Here is a 25,098-nt window from a genome sequence, read left to right as displayed (position 1 = left end):
GGGCTCCCGACCGCGCCTGCCTCTCCGGGGCGCCGCGTCGGAGCAACCCTGGCTCGCTCCAAGCCCAGCGCCCAGCGCTCCCACCCCAGGCACCGACCCGGCTGCGCCCTCTGCAGCGCGCCTCTCCGAGCCCCTAGTTCGTTCACCGGGCTGAACTTGGGAGGAGCGCGCCGCGGGTTCCGGCCGCATCCCGACCCGCCCGTCCTTATCCCCTCCCCCCCCCCGGCCGGGAGCGCGCAGGCGCGGCGTGCGGGCAGTCCCGCCACGGCCCCGAAGCGCTGCCGCCGCCGCCGCTCTGCCGCCGCTCGCCATGGGTCCGCGGCCCCGACTGCTGCTGCCTCTCGTGCTTTGCGTGGGGCTCGGCGCGCTCGTGCCTTCTGCGAGGGCCTCGGGCGTCCGAAAGCGAGGCCCCTCGGTGACAGCCAAGGTGACCGAGTGGCGGGCTGCGACTTCCTCTCGTGCGGGCCAGGGGGTTGGGGGAGCTTTGGGACTGGGACCTCCGTGTCAGGTGGCAAGGAGGGGGCCGGGGACAGGAGGTGGCGGCGGGGCCCGCCCGTGGTGGGAGGGTGACCTGGAGGCGCTGGCCCGAGTCCCAGCCCGCCCCCGCCGCCGGCTATTTGAACTTCATCTCCTGGGTCCGACGTGACGAGCCCGGGGGCTAGGAGAAGCTTCCGGAACCCGTGGGCCTTTTCTCCAGGAAGGAGACAGCCCAAGCACTTCCTTCGGCGTGGCGGGGACCCGGGAACAGAAGCAGGAAGAGTGAGGGGAGGACGGAGACGGGTAGAGGAGACGCGCTCCCAGCCCAGGGGTTGCAGCGGGACCCCCCGCTGTGGATGTCACCCAGCATGGAAGAGCCAAGTCCAGCCCCGGCCGCGCGCTGCCCCGGCACGCGTGACAAGCCGCGCTCAAGGGGAGGCTGTCCTCCTCTACTGAGGAATCCCTTCTCCCCGGGGAGGGGGACGTGCGCTTTTAGACTTCAGGGGCCGGTGGGCAAGCGCCGGGCCTCGGATGGTGCTGACAGGCTCCGGCGGCACATGTATAACTGAATGCCGGCCTTTAAATCTCGATTAAGGGGGGGAAAAATGCCGTGGAGTGTCTTTACAGCTTCAGTTCTTTTTTTCAGCGTATTTACCCAAGGTTCTAGAAGATAATGGCAGGGTGCAGAGGGAGAGAGACAGAGGGAGGGAAGGGGGAAGGAGGGAATGGATTTGGTGCCATTAATCACCACTTCTAGAAAAACTTAATTGGCAGTAGTGTCTTGGAATCTGGAAGGAGGGGCAGCTGCAAGTAGCCTTAACAACCAGTCCGGTGTTTGCCAGTGGAAATGATACTGCTAACTAGTAGAATGCTTCAATCTACCACAGACGCCATGGGAGGAAGAGGGATGATTAGGGGGTTGAGAAGGGGAGGCTCAGCCCAGCATCTAAGAGTGAACAGAAAGGCCGTGCCATGCTGCGTGTGTGACATAAACTTAGCCTGATTGTTTTGAGCACCGGTTCTACTCCCAGCCCCTTGATCTTTGGGGCTTATCTAGTTTAGAGAAATGGCATGTACAGGCCATAGAGCCGAAGGTGGGGAAAAGGTGCTCTTTCAGTCTGCAGATATATTTGGGTCTCTTAAGATACAGACATAAATTTAAATTTCATAGAATTATGAAATGATGAAGGAAATAAACCCTAATATGGATTGAATGACATTAAAAAAAACCCACAGAGTAAGAAAATCCAGCTTGGCAAAGACTTAGGGAGTCAAGGGAAGTGCATGCACGTTCAAAGTCCTCCAGACAGGGAAGCCATCTTCTGTTGTTAAGAGAATGGATTGCCTGGGACAGTGTGGCTTCAGTGCTAGTGTGAGAGGGGAGTGGCTTGAGATGAGGTTTGGAGCTGAACAGCAGCAAGATCTTGCAGGGCCTTGGAGGTCATAGTTAGGAGTGTGGGTTTTGAGGCAATTTTTCTTATAATTTGAGGTCTTATTCTAAGTGCCATCAGAGCCACTGAAGGGTTTAAGCACAGTTTGACATAATTTCATATATACTTTTAAACAATTACTGCGGTCTCTCAGTGGAGAGTGAACTGGGAGGTCATTCTGGGCTCTATGCCAGAGTCAGGATGGTGGTGGCTTGGATTAGGGTGGTAATGGTGGAAATGGGGAGCAAGGGAGGGACTTGAAATAGATTTTGGAGGTATGACAAGACTTGTTGACAGTTTAGATAGGGGGTGAGGGAAAGGAATTAGGCTTGCCAGATAAAATACAGGATGCCCCATTAGATGTGAATTTCAGATCAACAATGAATAATTTCTTAGTTGTGAGGACATCACCTGCAATATTTGGCAACAAGCTTCACCTGTGAAGTTTTACACCTACCAATGCAGGGACCCACCCCAGAGAAAGTCAGTCACAGTCTTGGGAACCTCTAGAAGTGGGAGTCAGGAGAGCAGGAAGCTGGTGGCTGCAGGAGGGGAAAAGTGGAGAGCATTTTAGCCCCTAGTTTAGGGTGCTGTCACTGAGGAAGTTTTCATGCACTCTACTCTAGGACTGTGTAGAGGAGTCTGCTACAAATTCAACTCTGATGTATTAATTACTTTTTTTTGTGTGGACTTTTTAAAACATCTTTTGGAAAATGGAGACATTAAAACTTACTTCTCTGAGTGAGGAAATGTAGATTAATTGGCCGCTGCTCTGGTGTTTTATTTTCCCCACCAGTCTTTTCCTTTTCCTCTGATTTTGTTTAAAGATAGGAATCTGTAAATGAAATTGGTGTGAGGTGCCTCCCTGCAGGGCCCTTTAATGGCAGTCACCTCGTCCACGAATCCTGCTGCCAGGCCATTGCCTCCGCTTCCTGCCCAGCCAGAAAGGCTCAGATCGAGGCTCTGGCACACTGGTCTCAAAATCCACTGAACTGGCATTTGCAGCCCTGCGTTTTCCAGCAGTCATGGGTTCTGCGTAGTCAGGCACCTAGAGTGTGAAAAATAATGCTACCATCTGCACTCCAGTTGCACTCTTGTCACATTTTGCTGGGACTTTCTGCACCATGGAGTGGCCATGGGACTAAGGCTGGGTGGTATTGGGCAAGTTATCTCATATCTGAGGCTCTAGTCCCTTCACTGTAAAATGGAGATGTAAATAATACCTGCCTGCCAGTGTTGATATTAGATGTGATAAAACAGGTAAAGTGCTTAGCTCAGATTTAAGTTCCTCATTTAAGAGGTCAGTTGTTAGTGTTATTTGTGTTATCAATCCTACCTACTGTAGCAGTGCAGCCCTGAAAGAGATCATCATGTGTTTTACAGATGAGGAACAAGAGCTCAGAGTTTAATTAACTTGCCCAAGGTCCTGTGGCCAGTTAGTGGGGGAGCTGGGTTTGAGAACAGTTTCCTTGACATCACAGCTCATATACTTGGTTTATTCTCTAGTTACTCTAAAAATGGAAACAGGATTAACCCTCAGGGGTTGAGCTAGGCTATGTGAATGCCTCTTCCCTCTTCCCTTGCCTCTCCCCACCTCCATAATTTTCAGATGACTTTCAAGGGCAGCTTTGAGGGAAAAGAGAAGTGACTGAGGTGCCTACTCCTGAAGTGCAACATGGAATCAAAGAGCCACCTTTTCCAGGAAGCCCACCCTGATCGCTACAGATAATCACTACCTCTAACCCTGACATTTTATCTGTACTTGTCCTCTCATAAAACCCGATTTCCCATTGTATTACAGCTACTTTATATGTGTTTTCTGTGGGACTATAAACTACATGAGGGTAGGGGCTTTGCAGCCTCCTCCCCCGCATCCCCGTTGATCACAGGGCCTCTTCCCAAGGGCACACAGCGAAGATCTCAGGGCGAGAGGGTGTAAAGTGAGAGTTTGCCTGGCAGCCATGTTGGGCCCACCTCCACTCTGTCTAGGTGTGTGTATTCTGGTCCTTTAGTATCTCCTAACATCGAGACATTTAGCATTTTTTTGAGCCTGTGTTTGAGCTGACACTGTGAGTGTGCTGTGCACGGGGGATCTAAAAATACCGTTTCTACCCCTTTGGGGTTCCTTGCCTAGACTGAGAGAGCCATAATAATGTAATTCGCAGTCTAATCAGATGCAGCTTTAAAATGAAATTTCAGCTTTCACTCTCCTGGTTGGGAAGTCTTGGTAAATCACTTAACCTCCTTAATTCTCACTTTTCTCATATGTAAACTGGTGGGCCTAGTACCCTCTTCCCAAGGATGTGGTAAGGATTAATTATATAACATATGTAGGTAAAGCACATTGAGACACCACAGACTAGGTCATGTTTGTTTCTTTCCCTCTTTCTTCCTCCTTTCCCTCCACTAGTTTCTCCATTATTTAAATGCCTCTCTCCTCAACTCCATCCTTACGTTCCCTTAGCCATCACCCCAGTGCTGACCCTATTACCTCATTCTTGAACTGGTCTAAGAGCATCCAGATTCTCCTCCCCCCACCCACACCTGAGTAAGATTCCCAAAGTCTCCCTTGCGTCCTGTTTTTTACCTTTTCTCGGTTGCCTCACAAAACTAGGATCTCTTAGCCGGCATCCTTCTTCTGCCTTATGGAACTGGTGAGAGTCTCCCCTCCTAGCCAGTATGGACTGTGTTGCTTTTCTGAACACTGACCACATTTCCTGCCTTGGTGCTTTGGTTCCGGAAAGAAATGTGCCAGGTGGGGCTCGTCCCATTCTTGTCCCTGGAGGCCACTCCATTCCTTCCGGGGCTGCCTCCGTCTACACCTTTTCCATGATGCCTGCCTGCAGCCCATGTCATTCCTCCCAGCCTGGGGACACAGTGTTCTTGGGCACTTGTCCTGTGCTGCCGTGTACTGTGGTTCCTTTGCTTGTCCTATCTCGATTAAGCTACCTTAGGACAGGGACTCTCTCGTGTATCTTGTAACTTCACATTGCCTTTTACATAGATCTTTGAGAAATGCTTATTGACAAAATAAGATTTGATTTTATCATTTCCATTAGAGTTGGGAAAATTCTAAATTTTCTTGCCATCACTCATGAAGTTGAAGGATGCTGCAGTTCAGAAAACAAACAAAAACATTACTATGTGTGCTAGGCCACGTGTAAGAAAATAAATTTTTATGGAAGAGTTATTCTGGCTGACAGGCACTTCTCTTCATGTTCCCATGCTGCTCTCCCAGATTTTATTCTCTTTGTTTTCTAAACATTCACAGGCTTTATTTGCTCTTCTTTAAAAGTCTGGCAAGGTTTTCTAGAGTCTTATATTGGCATTTCTTTAAAATTACGTCCCTGATTCTTTTCCCAGTGCCGCTTCATTATTGCCTGTTATAGAATTTACTCCTTGGCCTGGAAATCTTTATGGAGAAACCAGCTCCGTGGGCCCAGAATCACGTACTTCTTAATGCAGCCACATCACATCGCCCTCGTCCACTACGTCGCCTCATTCCAAAGTCTTCCATGCATTCTCTAAAGTTCTATATAAATAATAATTTGGTTTTTGCTGCTTCGGTCGTGGAAAAGTTATAAAATGCCACTTGGAACCCTAAATATCACATCACCTTGTGACAGATGTAGTGATGTATTGGCAGAAGCTTTTATCTTGAACTGAAGCTTGACAGTCTTTACTTTGTGATTTTTCTAAACTGTAAGACATCCTTTTTCTTTGACAACCCTTCTTATATTTTTTAAAGCCATCTCTTGAATGTCTTTTTTTACCCATTCAAACAGCAAATTGGTTCATATAATCTAAACTCACTAATAGAATGAACTTCGACTCCATGGCCTTTTCAAGCATTGTCTCAGATTCATCTTCACACAGCGATTTGTGAAGCAAAATGTGTATAATTTCATTTTAGGTGAAACATTAAAAAAAACTCCAAGAGAGTTTTTAAGGTTTATCTGCAAAAAAGTGACTCACACTCACTTCTGGATATGTTTTCTTCTGTTCTAAACTGTTGTGACAGAAAAAGAACACATTCTGCTGTGTAATATGACGACCGAATTCAGCGTCTAAGTGTATAGGGTAAGTGGTCTTGTCAGGACTGGAGTGTAACGTTTGCAGTACTTTGGATGAGCCTGGGGACCTGGTGCATTACTGTGCTTGGGAGTGAGTGGCAGGCCTTTTGGAGGACTGTTGTGCCTTTCGATCATCTCTTGCAGTCCCCTTGACAGCAGATGACTATCGAGATCTCATTGGGAATTTAGCACTGTTGGAAGTTACAAAAAAATATATCTGGGTGGTTAGCCTATTTCTCTCCTCTCCAGTTGTTTCCTCCTGCCAAGATGTTTTTGAGCAACAGTTTCCAATTTAACCTTTACCCACAAAGCTGAGAAAAGGGAAGTAGTCACAGTATTTATCTGGAGTAGAACTCTGGAAGACTTTACAGGCTGACTCTGACAGTATTAATCAAACTTTAAACCCAGTACCTACCACAGTGCCTGCCCCATAGGTGGTGCTCAATAAATGTTGGTTGAATGAATATTTGTGAGTGAAATGAAACCATAAATGTTTTAGAGTTCCTTTAACTTAGTTCATACTCCTTCAGAACCCCTCTGTAAAATACTGGTGGGCAGGGCTTTCATAGGTGGATCAATTCTCAGATTTTAACTTTCACTTAACCTTGTATGTGTGGCTGTTCCACATTATAACCTTCCACTCTGCCTTTCAACCACATGCAGGTTTTCTTTGATGTGAAGATTGGAGACAAAGATGTTGGCAGAATTGTGATTGGCCTCTTTGGAAAAGTTGTGCCCAAGACTGTGGAAAATTTTATCGCTCTGGCAACAGGAGAGGTATGTCTTGGTTTTATTTCCTTTGTACACAAATTGGATCTTCCTTCTTTTAAGTCAAGATTAAAGATGTTTTCTGGGAAACTAAGTATTAAATTAGGTCCCATCTTATAATATTTTACTTCATTTTCCTATAAAAGCTATTCTTCAGGCACTCAGTGTCCTCAGCCTTCTAGAAGTCGAGGGGGAAACAATCACCAAGGAAAATGCAAATTGCTGTCTTTTTACTTATTCACATTAATACTTTACTTTCATAGTTTGTTTACTTAATTATTGATTTGGTCAGTTAATGATAAACTATCAGTAAATCATCGCAGGAACCTAATCAAGTCCTGTAGATATTTTGTATAATTTTCTCATTTTGTCATTTCCAGATAAACACTGGGGTTTATCTTTCAGTATGGGTTAAATCTCCTTGTATATTCAATTGACATAATCTCTTTAGAAAGGATATGGATATAAAGGAAGCAAATTTCATCGCGTCATCAAAGATTTCATGATTCAAGGAGGAGACTTCACCAATGGAGATGGCACTGGCGGTAACACTGTCTTTTGCATTTTTCCTTTCCCTCCTACCAAATCGAAACCTAAAGTTAAGACAGTATATTCACCCACTATATTGAATTCCCAGATTGAAGGAACAAAGTCACAAAGACCACCAAACTAATTCTTTAGGAAGGATAGAGTTTTGGGGCCAAATCTTAGTAGGTATGAATGAGTGAGGCTTCCTAATTTTATTTTATTTTTTAAATTTATTTTTATTTATTTTTTATTTGTTTTGGCTTCCTAATTTTAAACAGTATTGTTTTGGTGTTCATTGTCTTTCCAAAGTGGAAATATATTCATTTAGTAGAAGATTTTAGTTATTAAAATGCTAGACGACTAGCATGTAGCAGTACAGAAATATGTCATAGGAAGGAAAAGCAGAGTATAACACTGTGTCCACTGTCCACTGGGATGGCAGCTAGCTACAATGTGGATGTTGGTGGAGGAGTAATGTAGTGAGTTTTTTTTCCCTGAATACATGTGGCATATATAACTTCATAGAATTTAAATTTCAGGTTATGATTTTTAATTTAGCAAATGCCAGTTTTGGTGGATATTAAATTGCCAACTTTTTAAAGAAACAGGCTATTTTCAAGCACTATAGCTAATTTTGTTTATTGCCATGGTTTATTTATAACAAAATGACTACCATTAAATGCTTAGATTTTCCAGGCACTTTAGGAAGATTATTTTTAGTCCTTGCAAAAATACTGCAAGGTATGGGGATGTAGCATGGAGCAGGTTACTTGTGTTAATGAAGGTGGCGAGGATGCTCAGAGAAGCAACGCCAGCTGCTGCAGAGCTGGGTCTCCCTGGAAAAGCCTTGTTGCTTGAGGACTGGTTCCCTCAGGGCTGGCATCCTACTGTCCCATCCTGAGGCCCAGCAGAAGTGTGACTAAGCTTTACTGTGTGCTCTTTTCTACATTTCTCTCTCTGCCTTCCCTGCCCTGTGTGCGCACGCACGCATATGTGTGCACACATCTTAAGTTAAAACTCTCAGAGTTTTGGAGCTAGGACCTTGTGGATCACTTAATTTAGCCTAGATCCCTCTGTGGGCAGAGATTTCCTGCCAGGTCAGCTCATATGTCACTGACCAACCAGCTATAAATTACTTACCTTTAATAGTCACTTCTGGTCCTTCTAACCAAGCCAGGATTTAAAGGTTGGCAACAGCCCTGCAGAAGGGGGGTGAGTGGGGGGTAGTGGGCATGACAGGCACTCAAGGTGGTGGAAGATGGAGCATATACTTTTCATGGTCTGCACTGTTGTTTTATAGGGAAAATGTGTTCTGCTTTGCTAGAACTCCAGCCCACATGCCTGCTTTTGGTTCTTCTTTTCAAGTTGGACCACTGGGTGCTCCCAATTGCCATCACCCTCCATATCCTGATGAGCCATGACGTCATTGTGCCTAATGAGTTCCAGGCTGGCTGCTGCTGCTCTTAGTGCTGGGGCAGGAAAGAGCACTGGCTTTAGCATCAGAAAGTCAGATGGTCATGTTCTGTTCTGCTGTTTTCAAGTTTTGTAACCTCTATTTTTCCCACTGCAAAATGGGATTGAGACTACTTATTCTATAGGGTTGTTCTGAGAATTAGCTAAGGGTGTATATTATGTGTTTAGTGCACCTGGTTGGATGCTGAGGTAGAGGTGACCCAGGGCAGGTGCCCTGAACCTCAGGACAGAGATTGAGCCATGATGATGGCTCATGCACCTTTCCATCTGGCTTTACAATGCTATCCTGCCCTTTACTTCCTTCTCATTTCAGAGTGAATCACTGACCTGCTTGGTCAGGGTTTGGCCCTTGGTTTGAGGCCAGAGGGTATCCTACCATCTTGTGTCATATTTAAGGCTTTTGTTTGTATGTGTGTTTGTTTCAGTCCCTGGGGCCCTGTTGCCTTAAGGAGTGATGTTTTTGCTCTCCTTTACATCTCCTTATATTTTACCATCTTTCCTCCATTCCACACCTCTTATAGGGTCCTATTAACCTATTCTCCTAAAACCTTATGTTTCTCTTTGAAGAATTTACTTTCATATAACATGTGTTGATTCTCCTCTTTTTTACTTTGTCTCACCAGGTAGAAGCATTTATGGTGAGACATTTCCAGATGAGAACTTCAAACTGAAGCATTATGGCATTGGGTGGGTCAGCATGGCCAATGCTGGGCCTGACACCAATGGCTCCCAGTTCTTCATCACCTTGACCAGGCCCTCCTGGTTAGATGGCAAACATGTGGTATTTGGAAAAGTCCTCGATGGAATGGTAACTTGATATATTGTTTTTTTCCTTATTCAAAGATTTATATTTATAATGAGAGTTCTTTCAGTGATTCATTTTAATCTTAAAATGTGCTTGTTAGACATCCATCATATGCTGACTGGCCTCTTCAAAGGTGAATAAATTATATATGATATGGCATTTTAGAAGCATTGAGGCTGAAGCTGAGGACTTGACATGGAGCAGTTGAGTACTTAATTTATCTCACTACTTCATATAAATGGATACTCTTTTAAATGTAACCAAATAAAACCAGAGCCCTGTATGTGCATACAATGGAATATTATTCAGCCTCAAAAAGAAAGGAAATCCTGTCACATGCTACAACATCGATGAAACTTGAGGAAGTTAAGTGAAATAAGCCAGTCATAAAAAGACTTAAATGAGGTATCTAAGTAGTCAAATACATGGAGACGTAAAGTAGAATGTTGGTTGCCAGGGGTTAGGGGGAGGAGGAAACGGAGTTGGTGGTCAATGGGTATAAAGTTTCGGTTTTGCAAAATGAAAAAATCCAGTGTGTGTGTGTGTGTGTGTGTGTGTGGCCAGTTCTGGAGGTTAGTTGCACGACAGTGTGCATATATTTTACACTACTGAACTGTACTCTTAGAAATGGATAAGATGGTATATAATATGTGTTTCCTACCACAATTAAAAATCAAATATTAATAAAAAACTCAGAGCCCCGTGAAGTTCAGTCCAGACACAAATTACCTTCAAAGACACACAGTATAGCAACCAAAATTACTAAAGAGAATTCAAATTTATGCTGGCATGTCTCAAAAAATATCAAAGGAGTCCAGTTCATAATCCATAGGCACATTTCTTAAAATCCTCATTCTTTTCCACTTTTAATATTTCCCCTCCTTAGCAACTGTCCAGCTCTCTCGACTCCTGAACTGGCAATTGTAAGGTCTGCCCAACCCAACCCCGGACAATCTATGAGTCCCTTGCCCTCTTCTATATTTCATTTTGTTTGGTTTTCGTGTGAGTAGTTCTACCTTCCTCATCCAAACATAAATAAACCAATCTCATTCATTGCAATTATTTCACAACTTTCACCTGCTATTCTGAATCGACCCAACAGAAGCCCAGGAAATGAGCCGGCCCACTCAGAATCTCCCTCATAAGACAAGGAATTGTTCAATCTGAGCAGTCAAAGAAAGAATTCTTGTTAGCAAGTGGGATGGGAGGGAAATAGAGCAAATACTTAATATATCACTCTACATCCCATTACAATAAAGGGCATGCCTATATTCTCATGAGCCATAACTGTCCTCAAAAGAATCTATTCTCAATAACGAATGCCAGCCTTCCACAAGTCTCTTGTTGAACTTCGCTTTTGAAATGGGCTAAACACAGGCATGCATATATTAAACCAGTCTCAGTTTTTAACCACGGGGCCTAACCAGGTTCCACATAGTTTGAATGTAAACTGATTTATTTATTCATTCAATGACTGTTTTTTAATACAGCATTGTGCTAAGCTGTAAGAAAACTCAATAGTGTAAGCTTTGGGTTTTCTTCGGATTGTGGTTTTTCTTCTAGTCCTCTAGATCTTATGTCTTATTGCCCTAATTGACAGCACCCACTTCCTTGCACTCATTGGCACGCATCTTGGGAGACCTGCTGCCCGGTCTTAGAAGAACAGTCCTTAACATTTTACGGGTTACAAATTTCTCTGAAAAACTAGTGAAAACTATAGACATTCTCTCCCGAAAAGAAGAAAAAAGTGTATGTTTCATACTGTTTCAAGGAATTTAGAGAATCTCCTGAATTCTAACCCTTGATTCTCCTGAGATCACCTGGGTTCCTTTATTAGCACTACAGTTTTCTGGACCTCACTTCAGACTCAGAAGCAGAACCACCAAAGGTGGGCCCACAAATAAGCATTTTTAAATTGTGACAAAATATAACATAGAAATTTCCATTTTAACCATTAAATAAGCATTTATTAAAAGTGCCACAGGTAACTCAGATATGTAACCACTGCTTTAAGTAAGTACACATGTGCACAGACACAGTCTATTTAGAAATATATATTATTATTAGAAGAATGCTGGCTTTTTATCTTAAATCCATCTAAGTCAGCCAGAAGTTGGATTAGTTGACACCTTGTCCAAGGCACTCAGACACTCTGTTGCTACTTTTGTCTCAGTCCTGTTTGAGAAATCCACCACAAGCCGACTTTCCTAGTCTTTAGCCAGTCCTCCCTCCTTCAGTGTGACACATGAGGTGGTACATGGGCCTGTGAAGTCTTCTGGATAGAAAAAGGGGCTTTTACATCACTGTAAGGTGGCGGTTACATTAGTATTAGCCTCAGCATATAGATTAATGGCTTAGGTCAGTTTTAAAATGGGCACACCCAGAAGTAACTCCATTTCTAAATCTGCTTTCTGGCCTATTTTCTTTTGCCTAGACCTGTTACAGGGTGGAGCTGAAATTGACTCAAACTCCATATAAACTGTTATGTTAAGGTGTAACAAATGAGTAGAAATACCTTTTATTTGAAGTAGGCATTTATAAAAATATCTAATTTTTTTTTCCAGAATATAAACTGCTAATAAAAAGAAGGAAATACACATATGTTCTCTAATTAGCAAGGTAGTGGATAAATTTTATTCTGTTATGTATAAATTTCCTGACTATCCTAAGTTTTCTATAGTTAGCTTGGATGGTTTTTGTACTCATTAAGAAAAAAAAAAACTTACTTCCCACTTCCCAGACTTGGCATTGATTTCACCTTTTGATCGCCATAGTTGCTGGTCAGAAGTGAACTTTGGGTTTGCTTTTCTCTTACCAGACAGTGGTCCACTCTATAGAACTTCAGGCAACTGATGGGAATGACCGTCCACTCACTGACTGCTCCATTATCAACAGTGGCAAGATAGACGTGAAAACACCCTTCGTGGTTGAGGTCGCTGACTGGTGATGCAACTGGCAGAACACAAGGAACATACTCTGTCGGGGTGTGTGTGTGTCTCTTTTGATTCTTCAAAGTTATTGTTCTGCTTTGTATTTTTACTTTCTTCTGTTTCCCACCCCATATCACAGGAAAGTTATAAAAATCAATCTGAGTTTACTTGGCATAAACTCCAGTAAATCACTTGTTTAGGGACTCTGCACTTAAAAGATATATCCCCTTCCTTCGATGGTGCTATTTTTAAACTAGAAAACTTTGTACTACCTATTTTCTTTCGAAGAACACAATCATTATTTTGCTGAATTAATTGTGATTCCCCAAGTTAATGATGCTGAAGATTTGTCAGAAAAAGATGGGGACATGAAGTTTATTATTTTGTATTTAAACAGAAATTATTTTCAGGTAAAGGGATATTTGATTAGTACTATCTGTGTCATATGGAGCTTTACCTGATGAAAGGTGCTTTGGTGTTCACTATATTAAATACTTTTTACAGTGTGCAACTCTTTTGCAAGACTCTTTTTTAAATTTAAAGTTCTTTAGAAAATTAATGTACAAATATATATATACTCTATGTTAACAATGAAGAGATTAGAGAGAGTTCTGTAAATCTAAATATGAACACAGTTGGATAATTTGGGATGAGACTGTACATCCACATCCCAAATACTTGAGCTGATTATTCACTAATTTTCACTAAATGTAACATGCTTAGAAAGTTCTCTCGAGGCCAGATGTAATAAAAAGGAACCTTTTTTTAACTTACACAATAGGGATGAAGAGTCAGGCTGTACTTAAAACTAGATGGGAAAGTAAAATCTTGTTGGGGTCTTGTTGTAACATACCTGGCTGTGACAGTGTGTGCCTGATTTCTGTTCAAAGGGGAGTGGTATCTGTTAGAAAATGGCCCCACTGCTTCTCCCATGCAAGGAGGGTCCAAAAAAAAAAAAATTCCATCCCTTGAACTATATTCTAAGAAAATTGTGCTTCAACAAAGGATGAGATAAAATGAACATTTTTACCGTTGACTGAGGTGTTAATCACTATGACTCTCTTGGAGAGCAATTTGTTAATTTTTTGTCCAACAAAAATATAGTAAGAGCCTTTGCTATGCCAGGTACCAGTTTTGAGTTTGGGGGATCCAGCAATGGGCAGCAAGAAAAGGGCTTCATGGAGCTTACATTCTAGTAGTGAAGACAGAATAAGTAAGGAAAGGGTGATGACCACTATGAAGAAAATACGCCCATGTTTGCTGGGGAGGCCGCGAGGTGAGTACTCTTCAAGTGGCCAAGGAAGACCTCCTGAAGGGACATTCGAGCTGAGGCTTGAAAAAGAAAGAGCCGCACTGGTCAGGTGAGATCTGACATATTGGCCTTCCCGGCAGAGAAGAAAGAGAAAGGAGGGTCCTGAGGAGGAGAGGGCGCCAGGGCAGAAGACAAAGCCGGCATGCAGGAGCCTGAGAGGTCAGAGGAGTAAGGCTGAGACTGGGTCACTTTGGGTCTGGGGTGCCAGGGGAGAGTTCTTTTATTCACAGTATGGTGAGGAACTATCCATTTTAAGTTGGGGTCTGCATTTGAGAAAGATTATCTTGTCTCCTATGAGAATTTTCATAGGGGAACTAAAGTGCATATCAAGAAACTCGAAACATTCATATCCTTTAAGTCCCACCCTTGGGAATTTGCTTTAGAAAGTGATGTGAAATTTTAACGGGCATCACTGTTTTGGTCAGTCCGGCATCCAGTGCCTCGTGTTCTGGGGATGGCCACCCCACCCATTTTCTCTGGGGAATCACCATTCCCACCAGCATTTCTTGTCCTTAGGGTAGGCTGACCCTATGGATGGGTACATACCTGGTCTGACAGACTAACTCATTAACTCACTTGATAAATATGTACTGATTGCAGGATAGAGCTGCAGCGTCAGCCCTCGTGTTTCCCATGGAAGGAGGCAAATAATTCACACACCGCATGAACTTATGGCAGAGCATCGGGTAGTAATAAGCCTCTGAGGCGAAACAGAGCAGGGAGAGAGAATAGGAGAGTGATGAGCTCAGGGAAGTCCCTGAGTGTGAACCGAAGGAAGTGAGTGGGCAGCAAGCCCTAGAGACACTGGAGGGAGTGTGAGAGGCAGAGGGGACAAGAGCAGTGGCCCTGGGTGAAGGGCAGGCTGCTGGGTTCAAGGAACAGCAGAGTCCAGGTGTGCAGTTCCAGTGTGGTGGAGAGTGAGCCGGGAGAGGGAGCAGGGATGCCGTCTAGGCCACGTAGAACATGCCCTCTCCCTAGCCCTGGGGACTGACTCAGGGATAGGTGTTTGATCCCAATTGTGGGACTTCTGGAAATATTGGGAAAGAGCTGCTGTCTTTCTTCTGGGAGGATGTAAAGGAGCAGGCCTGAGAATAAAATCCACACAGAGGGAAGCTGGTCGGAGAGACAGAAAGATGGATTTCTGAAGACACCATTGAGCCCCGGAGTCCTGCCATGACTGAAACCAATCTCCACCCCTAGCTTTTTAGCTATGCAAGCTAATACATTTCCTTTTTTGCTTAAGCCAGGGTGAATTGATTTTTTGTGACTTGCAACCTAAAGTCTTTGTCTAATACATCAATATTGAAAAAGTTTTATGTATAAAGATGTGAACTGCAGAATTATTTATGATAGCAAAATATTGGAAGCAACTTGAATGTCCCAAAATGGTTATAAAACATACATCTCAGAATAGTATGCATTCATTGAGACTGATGCTATAGAACTTAAGTGTAATATGAGAAAATGGTTGTTTTCAAGAAAAAAAGTAGAAATTCTGTATGCAGCAAGATCTCAATTATGTAAATACATAATCAAAGCAAATGCAACAAAATGTAAATTGGTATAAAGCAAATGCAAATGGTGGGATTTTTTTTTTAACTCTTTCATATTTGTATTTTTTACTTTTTATCTGTCTCCCAATTTTTCTCTAGGGTACATTTCTTTTTAATAATTAGAAAAACTTATTTGAAAAAACTTTTTAAGATAACAGGGGAAGAAACTGGAAACAAATGACCTCTTAGACATACAAAGTGACTTACGTCTCAAACGTCAGAGAGCACGTCAGCTAGTGTTATCCACCATGCACAAGGACATGTACTTTACACCATATTTGCTATCTAGTTTTTTCATTAGTATGCACATATTGACATCTCTCTAGCGATTAAGCAAAAAGTAGTTCATTTACAAAGTGCTGAAATTCTGAGACCACTAGTGCACAGGTAGTAAGTTAGCAGGCTATCATACCAGATGACCAACAAGCTAACGACAGACTCCATGGTAAAGGCATTTTATTTCCTGTATACTGAGGGTCAGGCCTACACCAAACACATCAGCAAACTGATGACTATAAACTATTGCTTTGCAAAAAGCCTATGCTTTCTGCAAAAGTTTTTGAAATAAGCAGTTCACTATTTTGCCAATCGTGCTGCTAGGACGTATCTGTAGCGAAGGGCATGTATGGAAAAAGGGAAATTACACTGGCCACCACCACCACCATGCCCAAATTATTTCAATTTAGTTTTGAATCACTTTAATAAACAATTAAAAATATTTTGGTATCCTTAGCCATAAGATGTTTTATTTTAAATGCTATTTAGCAATTTTCTGGATCGTCAAAGAATTTAGTAAAACTTATCCTTGAGTTTAATTAGAATGACACTTTCAAAATTATTGTCCACTTCATTTCTAATGAATTCTTAGGTTTTGAACAGAACTCACCAACCTCATTTTTTAGTTCAGCCGTTTTGAGTTACATAAAGACAAAAACATGGCAAGGATTTTATAGCAGGAAAAGGATTTGTTTTTGTTTTTCAACATTCCTATAATTCAGACAGCTGAAGAAATCTTTGATCTGGAAGGCTTGGAAATTCAAAGCCCCCTGAAGGCACTTTTTTTTTTTTTCTTTAATTAAGAGAGAGTAAAAACAGTATTTGTAATGGAAAATTTTGGTGCTGTTAAGTACATAATGGCTTTTACTTAAGTCTGTAATTCATCTTGTGAATTTAAGATTTTGGCTAACCTGTAGGTCTTAGGTACGATATAACATAACCTACTTCGAGTTTTGCTAGGGTTGCTGATATTCTAGAGCAATGGAAAAACAACTGGTATTAATGCAGAAATAGAGTGACTAGTCATAGGAGTACTGTCTGGGAAAAAAAAAAAGGTCCATCTGACAAATATTAAGAGTCAAAACAAAATGCATTGCAAAATCCACAAATAGGGTTTTAATTCCATCGCTAGTTCCATCAGAACGCTCAGGAGTCACAAATTTGGAGGGTTTGGCAAGCACTCAACACTCAACATGCCAATATCCTTTCTGCTGCCTACTTTTGAAGTTTAATTAGGAGTCATATAAGTTTCCACACCCATTAATTTTTCAGAGGGTGTGAAGGACTTTCTTCCTGAAGCACACTAGGCCTTTAAAGTGCTATTAAAACTACAGTCACCGTCTGTCCTAGGTGGTAAATATTACATCCAGTCATTTGGATAGATCTTTCAATTTGAAAACTTGAACATTTTTCTTCCAATCTGGACATTAAAGACAGGTGTGCTTCCTGTGCCTCCAGGACCTACACTGTGACAGAATGCCATGAGGAAGGGAATAAGGCTGCTCAGCCTGGAGCAGAAAACTCAGGGCTTGATTTAAGCCCATCATCCTGGAAGTACAGCTCTCTTGTAAAGACCCTGGAACTTTTGGTTTGGCCTAAGCCTTGTACCAACTGCTCTCTCTGCTTTGCAAGCCTACCCCACCCCTTCTGCTCCCAGCCATCCTTCAGGACTCAGAACATGGGTTCCCTCAGCACGCCTCACTGGAAACTTCTCACACATTCTGCTTCCTGGGTGTCTCCTGTCCCCTCCTTGGAGAGGAAGCGCCTGTAGGTCAAGGATTAGATCTTATTTCTAATCTACCCTGAGACAGTGTTTCACACATAATTGCTGCTCAACAATTATGTTTGGGATCAATTACCAAAAAGAATATGGCTACATTCATAGTATGAGGTACTTAAAATCTCTTAGGACTATAAAGATGGTTTAAAGATGGTTAAACATTGGCATTTGTCTTTCAACTATTTCTACTCTTTTCGAACACTGTTTCCTTTAAAAAAAAAAAAAAACTTTTCTTCTTCATTTTATGAGTTGAAGTTTGAAGGTCATGATGGAAGCAGATTGGCAAAAATGGGGTGAGTGGCAAACAGGAAAGCCCCAGGTGGTGGTGAGCCTTAAGTGACACTCTGTAGTGGATGGTAGCTGGCTTTGGTGTCATGCCTTGGTTGTGTGGCCCGCTGCTGGCAGTTGGTGGAGGCCCAGCCCTGAGCTGAACAGTTGAGCTTTGACCTGAGAAGTGATGAGACACCACTTTTTCTTGTGTTAGGTACTGTGGAAGTCATGGCGACCACTTTGGAAATCCTTACATTCGAATCTCCTTTTGTGGGGTGATTTCTGTGGCCTTCCTGGGACTCAATGAAAAAACTGTACAATTACACTTCTCACCACTTGTAACCTCAGGTAGCAATAGGATGTGCTTTGCGGTAAAAGTCACAGTTTTGCTGTGTTTTGCTTTGTTCCTGGCTACAGATTATGTTCCTGACCCTCACGAACTGGGCAGGAAGTTACAGAGAGCTCAGCACGAGTCTGTCACCACAACGAGAAAAATCTAGTTTCTTTCTGCTGGTGGGTTGGTTGCATCTAGTTTTGTTTTCAAGCAACTGCAGACAACTAGCAAACAAGGAGTCAAAATGTCTGAACTGGAAGAGAGAACGAGAACTAGAAAAGGATTTATCCAACAGCCTGCAGCTCCCTGAGGACAAGGGTCCTTAGTTCAGGCTGCTACAACAAAGTACCATAGAGTGGGGGGGCTTGTAAATAACAGAAATGTATTTCTCACCGTTTTGGAGGCTGGGATCCAGGATGAAGGCAATTTTGGGGTCTGATGAGTACTTTCTCCCAGGTTCACAGACTGCCATCTTTTTGCTGTGCCCTCGCATGATGGAAGGGGCATGGAAGCTCTCTGACCTCTTGACTTAATCACATCTTCAAGGCCTACCTTCAAATACTATCACTTTGGGGATTAGCTTTCAACATATGAATTTTGGGGAGACACAAACATTCAGTCTATAGAAGGTCCCAACCGCTCATTCCCAGCCCCAATCACTGAATGGCACCACCATCCACTCAACCGTTCAAGCCCCAAACTCAACCTGGACTTTTCTCCCTTGTTTTACCTTCCACATCCAAGTGAGCAGTAAATTCACTGATGGCTCTGTAATACATCTTGAATATCCATGTCTCATCCTCTCCAGTGCTACCACCCTAAACCAGAAGGCTGTTTCTCACCCAGGTTATTCAAGTGGCTGCCTAACAGTATCTCTGCTTCAGATCCTATGCTTGTCTAATCAATTCTCCATAAGCAGCCAGAGTAATCTTTAAAAAATAGATCAAGTATGATACATCACGTTATCCCAAATTGCATATGGTTTGCTGATGCCTGCGAGCCATTTGGAGGATTTTTTAAAAAAATTATGTTTTAAAAAATTTCATGCTTAATAAAGAAAAATAAATGTAAAAAATAAAATAAATCATTATTTGCCAATTATACCTCAATAAAGCTGGAAAAAAAAAATCAGATCATATCCATCCTGCGTAAAACCCATCAGTGGTTTCCCATTGCATGGAGGCCATGAGACAAACTCTTGAATGCCGCCCCCTGAGGGCCCTGTGGAATCTGGCCCCAAGCTCCTCACTATTCTCCATATGCACCAGCTTTCCTTGGGGACCTTGACTGCAGCTCTCTCCCCTGATTCAGGGCTTTGGAACCTGCTAATGTCTCTGCAACACCCTTCCCCTCCCTCCATTCTCTGCTTGGATAATTCCTCCAACATACTCTAGGGATCAATTTCAATGTCACTACCTCTGAGCAGTTTCCTGATGTGCCCAAATCTTCCCTGTACATCACATAAGTAAACCTTATTTTTCCTTCATAGCACTTGCACTTTATAATTACAAATTTGAGGGGAGTTTATCTATCGATATCACATTATTCTTTAAGTTCCATGAAGGCAAGTATTCTAGTTTACTCAAACTCAAATTTAGAAAGATACCAAGAACTTAGATACCATGTTGCCTTCTGTGATGAAGGGCGATTACCATGACAACCAGGTCTAAAAGTCCATTTAAAAGAAGACAAATTCTAAGTGCATATTTCTTATCTTTTACTACATTTAAAATACCTATTGGTTCTGTTGAGTTGCTGAAAGGTTGGACTCTTGTCTTAAAGGTATCCCGACATTGTAGTAGCCATCCTGGCATCGTTTGATTTTGTGCCTGCTCCCCTTGATGAAAAAAATCATTAAGGTTTTTTTTTTTTTAATTAAAAAAAGTTCAAACCTTTAAAAAATGTGCAACATGAAGATAGTTTTAAATGCCCTAGGGTTGTGGTTCTCAAACCTAATCGTGCCTCAGAATCACCTGAAGACCTTGTCAGATTTCCGGGCCCCTCTCAGAGTGTCTGAGTCTGTAAGTCTGGGGCAGGGCCTGAGACTACATTTCTATCAAGTTCTTAGGTGATGCTGATGCTGCTGGTCCAGGGTCCAAACTTCAAAAACTACTGCCCTGATGTCACAAAACCATGGTTTATAATCACTGAATTCACTTATTTATTAATTTGTAAAGAAGGGTAGACATTTTAGAAATCATCTAAATGTACCGTTACCCCATTATCAATCTGTGTATCAAACTGGTGAACAAACTGTAGAAAATCGCTGTTTTCAGAACAAGCAGGATATAATGAGTCATTATCGTAATCTGGGAAGATGTCAGCAAATCCTGATTGCAAGGTCATGTATCCTACACATATCTATGCAGTTCTGGGTGTGAAGCACGTAGCCAGCACTGAACACAGGCTGCCAACCATCTACTCCGTCTGCAGGGGTTCCTGAGATCGCCACCCCCCACCCTAATTCATATTAAGTTGAAACTTAATCCATAATGTGATGGTGTTTGGGACTTGGGGCCTTTGGAAGGTGATTAGGGATTAGTGCCATTATAAAAGGGGCCCCAGAGAGATCCCTTGCCCCTTTTCGGCCATGTGAGGGCACAGTGAAACGAGAGCCCCTCACCAGACACGGAAAGTGCCAGTACTCTGATTTTGGACTTCTCAGTCTCCAGAACTGTGAGAAATAAATCTGTGTTGTTTATAAGCAGCCAGTCTATGCATTTCTGTTACAGCTGCCAGAATGGACTAAGGCAAGTCCATCTCTGAGGCCACCTGCAATACCTGAGAGTTGAATCAATGCTCTCTTGATAGTGGGTTCTACAGGAGGTATAAAAGTCAATAATCATTAAAAAGGTAGTTAAACCATCTCCCTCAAACCATGGTTCCTAACATAAGTGTGTATCAGAATCAATTGGGCAGTTTTTCTAAGGACAGGCCCCGGTCCAGATTTATTGATTCAGTCTTAGGTGACTCTGATGCATATCTTTGGTTCAGAATGATTGTTTTAGAATCCTAGAAGTTGACAAAAATATGAGAATAGTTTTGGTATGTGTGCCAAAACACCTCCTGCACCCTTGGCCAGTAACACCAATTGGTTATTACACCCTTACCCAATGAACCTAGTACATGCACTCGAAATCCTTTATGTAAAAAATACTTTTAAAGAAAATTGTGATAAAATATACATGACATAAAATTTACCATTTTTACCTGTTTTTAAGTGTACAGTTCAGTCAGTGGCATTAAGTACATTCATGCTGTTGTGCAACCATCATCATTATCCAGCTTTAGAACTTTCTCATCTTCCCAAACCAAAACGCACTGAACACCAATTCTCCATTTCCCCCTCCCCCAGCCCCTGGCAACCACCATTCATTCTATTGCTGTTTCTAGTTCAACTACTCTAAGTATCTCATATAAGTAGAGTCATAAAGTAGTTGTCTTTTGGTGACTGGCTTATTTCACTTCGCATAATGTCTTCAAGGTTTAATCATGTTATAGCAGGTGTCAGAATTTCCTTCCTTTTTAGGGTAGAAAAATATTCCATCATATGTATACACATTTTGTTTATCCACTCATCTGTCAATGGGCACTTGGGTTGCTTCCACCTTTGGGCTTGGTGTAAAAATATGTTTGAGTCTTCGCTTTCACTTCTTTTAGATATATATCTGTGAAATTGCTAGATCATATGATAATTTTATGTTTAATTTCTTGAAGCACTGCTATACCATTTTCCACAGAGGCTGAACCATTTTACATTCCCACCAGCAATGTATAAGGATTTGAATGTCTCCACATCCTTGTCAACACTTGTTATTTTCTGATTTTTTTTTGATAGCAGTCACTCTAATGGGTGTGTCAGAATCCTTCTTAATAGAGTACTTCAGGCAGCTGTTATCAATAGATCAAAGGTAACAAGCAAGATAAAAGCTATTTGTTATTTCTAAACCATGATCATGAGATTTCTACACATTTCAAAGTGAAATGACTGGAGGATTTACCAGGTAGCGGTGGTCACAGTATTATTGGGGTTGTATACATGGCCCACTGTTTGAAATAGGATGGGGGGGAGTAGAAAGGGCAGTAAGAGAAAGAAGGGCACCAGGGCTGCCAGTATGCAGAATGGCCAGGTGATGGAGGTGAGGGCTGGGAGAGGCTTTGCATGAAACGGCACTGGAAGACAGGAGGAGATCAGTGCCAGGCATGTCACCAAATTCAAGAACTAGGGGGTTGGGCTGTCCCCATATCCTGGCTTAAGTGGTAATGGGATTTCTTTTCTTTATTGTTTTCTTCCCTCTATTCTTTACTTGTCTATTGCCCATGAATCCACGCTTTTAAAAATCCATGTTTTGTAAAAAAGGGGGAAATGAAATATATGTACACTAAATGTACATTATTTGCTTGCATGTGGATGAAATCTCTCTGGAAGTATACGTGTAAACTAAGTATAGTGATTGCACATCTTACCATGTGCATTCTAGAGCTGCAGACATCAGACACTCCAACTCCTTCCCAGACTCCCTTGAAGCTGGGGATCAAGAATAAGGTTCGGACAACTGGATGGACTTCCATGGGATGTGGAGTGGAAGATGGAAGTGGTTGAATACCATCTTCCTGCTGCTTTCGGGTCTGGTTGCTGGCAAGCAAGGCCATGGGTGTATTGTGGAGTAGGCGGTGGCAACTGGACACTTTGTTCCTGGTGGCTGCTACGAGGCAGTTACGGTGGTAATAGTTACTTTGTGCTGATCCTGGATTGCAGCTACAGTGCTGATGTTTACCTCAATTGCTCCAGTAGCAGCCTCCTGACTCCCTGAATTCCTACTTAAGGCAGAAGTTGTAACTCCCCTGGCACATGGGTACTGGAGGTTGCTGGAATGCTCTGGGAGTCATTCCTGGAGACCCACCATGAGATCACTCCTCTCATCCTTTGAAAGATTCTGTAAGTATTCAGTTTCCTATTACTCCATTCTGCTGAAAATACCTTCTGTGGTTTCTAGTTCCTGCAACGGAATTGAAATATGAAATTCTATAATCAACATTTACATAAAGATAAAAAATGAAAGTCGTCACTAAGAAAAAATTAATTCTCAAAAAATGTTTCTTGAGTAGTGTGCCACCAAAGATGCTTGGTCTTTATTTTTTAAAAAATTCTTACTATCTTGGTAAATCGGAATAATTTACTGAGTACCTATTGGCTTATAGATGATGTAATACAACACTCACCTTCTCAAATTAGAAATAAATATCTACGTGAATCCATGAGAAGTTATGGGTGTGTGTATGTGTGTGTGTAAAGAGACAAGACACAATTTGTGTTTCTAATAAAATCTTAGGAGATGACAAATTCGAATTTAAAAACAAGAAGTTCTTTGCTTTTATTTAACTCAAAATAGCTAATAACAAAAAACATTAAAAAATATCTCCAACACTTGACTATTTCAGTTATTTCTGGTCGTTGACATTTGATAATTTCATTCTTGCTTGTTTCCAACATGTAGTAACATGTCCATCATAAATATATTTCTAAAAGTTTGCAGCAGGCTTTAAACTTGCATATTTATATCCTAATCAAACATGATTCAATAATTAGTTTTGAATCTAAATATTCTTCTCCCACATAGAAGCTTATTAAAACTAATAACCATAAATAGGCTAGCTATTAATTAGTTTTCAAAGAAATGCCCAAATACAGCACATACATACAGGTTGAATATATGCTTGTATCCTTTACTACTCAAAATATGAATGTCTGTAAAATATACAGTGGAGTCATGTCATAAACACACTGAACTTGCATTAAGTCAATATATGAGGTCAGTGAGAAGAAAATAAGGAAAATAACAGTAAACCCGTGGCAATACCACCTATTCGATGAATGGATGCCCTTGAGTAAATCAAGTTGAATATTGTCACTGTGGTGTTCCCTCAGTCACTCAGTTCACATTGTTACTTAGAAGGCAAGCATCTTATAGGGTAAGTGTGATTCTAGTGTTTAAAGGTGTGTGTGTGTGTGTGTGTGTGTGTGTGTGTGTGTGTGTGTGTCTGTGTCTGTGTTTTATGTAAAATAGCCCCTAAACAAACATCAAGAACTTCTATTGGTCTTCAACTGAAGAAACAGTTACCTCTTCCTACAATGGAGGAAAAATGGGCTGTGGTAGATGGACAATTTCCAACGTGGCACCTTTCCACGTGGCTTTCGAGGATCATTTTATCTTATGTGCTGACATTAGAAGTTAACTCCTGGGTATGATGCAACTCCACTGTAATGTAAATTAAAATGCCTCGATTTAAAAAGTGCCCTAATATTGTCAGTATAATTTAATTTCCAGTTTAGTCCCTTCCTCGCATTTAGCAGTGTGTGTTTCTGATACTCCCCTGGTGCCAGCACTTCACAATGTATCTATCGCTGGCTGAGAAAATCTCAGAACAAGATTAATGTTTCACAGAATCGGAACAAAAAAGCTACCTAAGTTGATCAGTCTCAGTACGATTCAGGATAAGATTTTCAATTAGCAAATGTTGCGAGTGAAGCTGCGAGTCACTGAATTTGGTCACACTCGGTGCTCCCAGGGATGTTCTACGACTTCCTTTTCCTGGGTTTCTAAATTGACAGCTACATTCTCCTTAAACACTTGGCCTTAACCTCAGCACCGCCCTGGTTCAGTTTCTATTTTTAAAAGTACCATTCTAATGGAAACGTCCTTGCCCTGAATTAAGCTGGGACTGTGAATTTTACCACTAGCTAGAGCTGTTATGTCATAGAGTTTAGTTAATTTGGTAGGTATCGATTTCCTTGGCTGCAACTTTGAAACTTGCTTCAGCTTCTTCTGGCCATGGAAGATTTCTACCTGGGCTGTAGATAAGGGTAAAATATCCCATGGAGAACTCCTTCGATAACCACATTTGGAAAATCTGAAAAACAAAAGAAAAACAGCTCTTCTTATGCGCACCCGTAAAATATCATTGCATTCTGCAGAACTTAACAAGGGAAGGCCTACAGTGACTCAGGAATCTGCATTGCCATGCAGTCTGCTCTGGTTTCGAATGTGCTATCAGTCATGCTGCTTCAGCCTAAAGCCTTTAGTGTAC

At 42.0% G+C, this 25,098-nt stretch overlaps 2 protein-coding genes across 2 annotated transcripts in view; one reads left to right on the top strand and one right to left on the bottom strand.

Moving 5' to 3' along the window:
- Nucleotides 1-236: 236 nt before the first annotated feature.
- PPIC (peptidylprolyl isomerase C) lies at nucleotides 237-12,987 on the top strand. Its single transcript, XM_006913317.3, has 5 exons — nucleotides 237-427; nucleotides 6,644-6,757; nucleotides 7,200-7,293; nucleotides 9,373-9,557; nucleotides 12,373-12,987. Exons 1-5 carry the CDS (start codon nucleotides 311-313, stop codon nucleotides 12,499-12,501), a joined length of 639 nt encoding a protein of 212 aa, XP_006913379.1. The 5' UTR covers nucleotides 237-310; the 3' UTR covers nucleotides 12,502-12,987.
- Nucleotides 12,988-23,359: 10,372 nt separating this feature from the next.
- SNX24 (sorting nexin 24) overlaps nucleotides 23,360-25,098 on the bottom strand; it is a 70,300-nt gene continuing 68,561 nt past the window's right edge. Inside the window, exon 7 of the mRNA XM_015590303.2 lies at nucleotides 23,360-24,921. Within this exon, the coding sequence (XP_015445789.1) occupies nucleotides 24,854-24,921 (68 nt within the window). The 3' untranslated portion in view covers nucleotides 23,360-24,853. The remainder of the gene's footprint in view (nucleotides 24,922-25,098) is intronic.

This window comes from Pteropus alecto, unplaced genomic scaffold (genome assembly GCF_000325575.1).
Source record: "Pteropus alecto unplaced genomic scaffold, ASM32557v1 scaffold20, whole genome shotgun sequence".
In the NCBI taxonomy this organism is placed as follows: domain Eukaryota; kingdom Metazoa; phylum Chordata; class Mammalia; order Chiroptera; family Pteropodidae; genus Pteropus; species Pteropus alecto.
The sequence above is the reverse complement of the archived record's forward strand: the minus strand, read 5'-3'. Positions and strand labels throughout refer to the sequence as shown.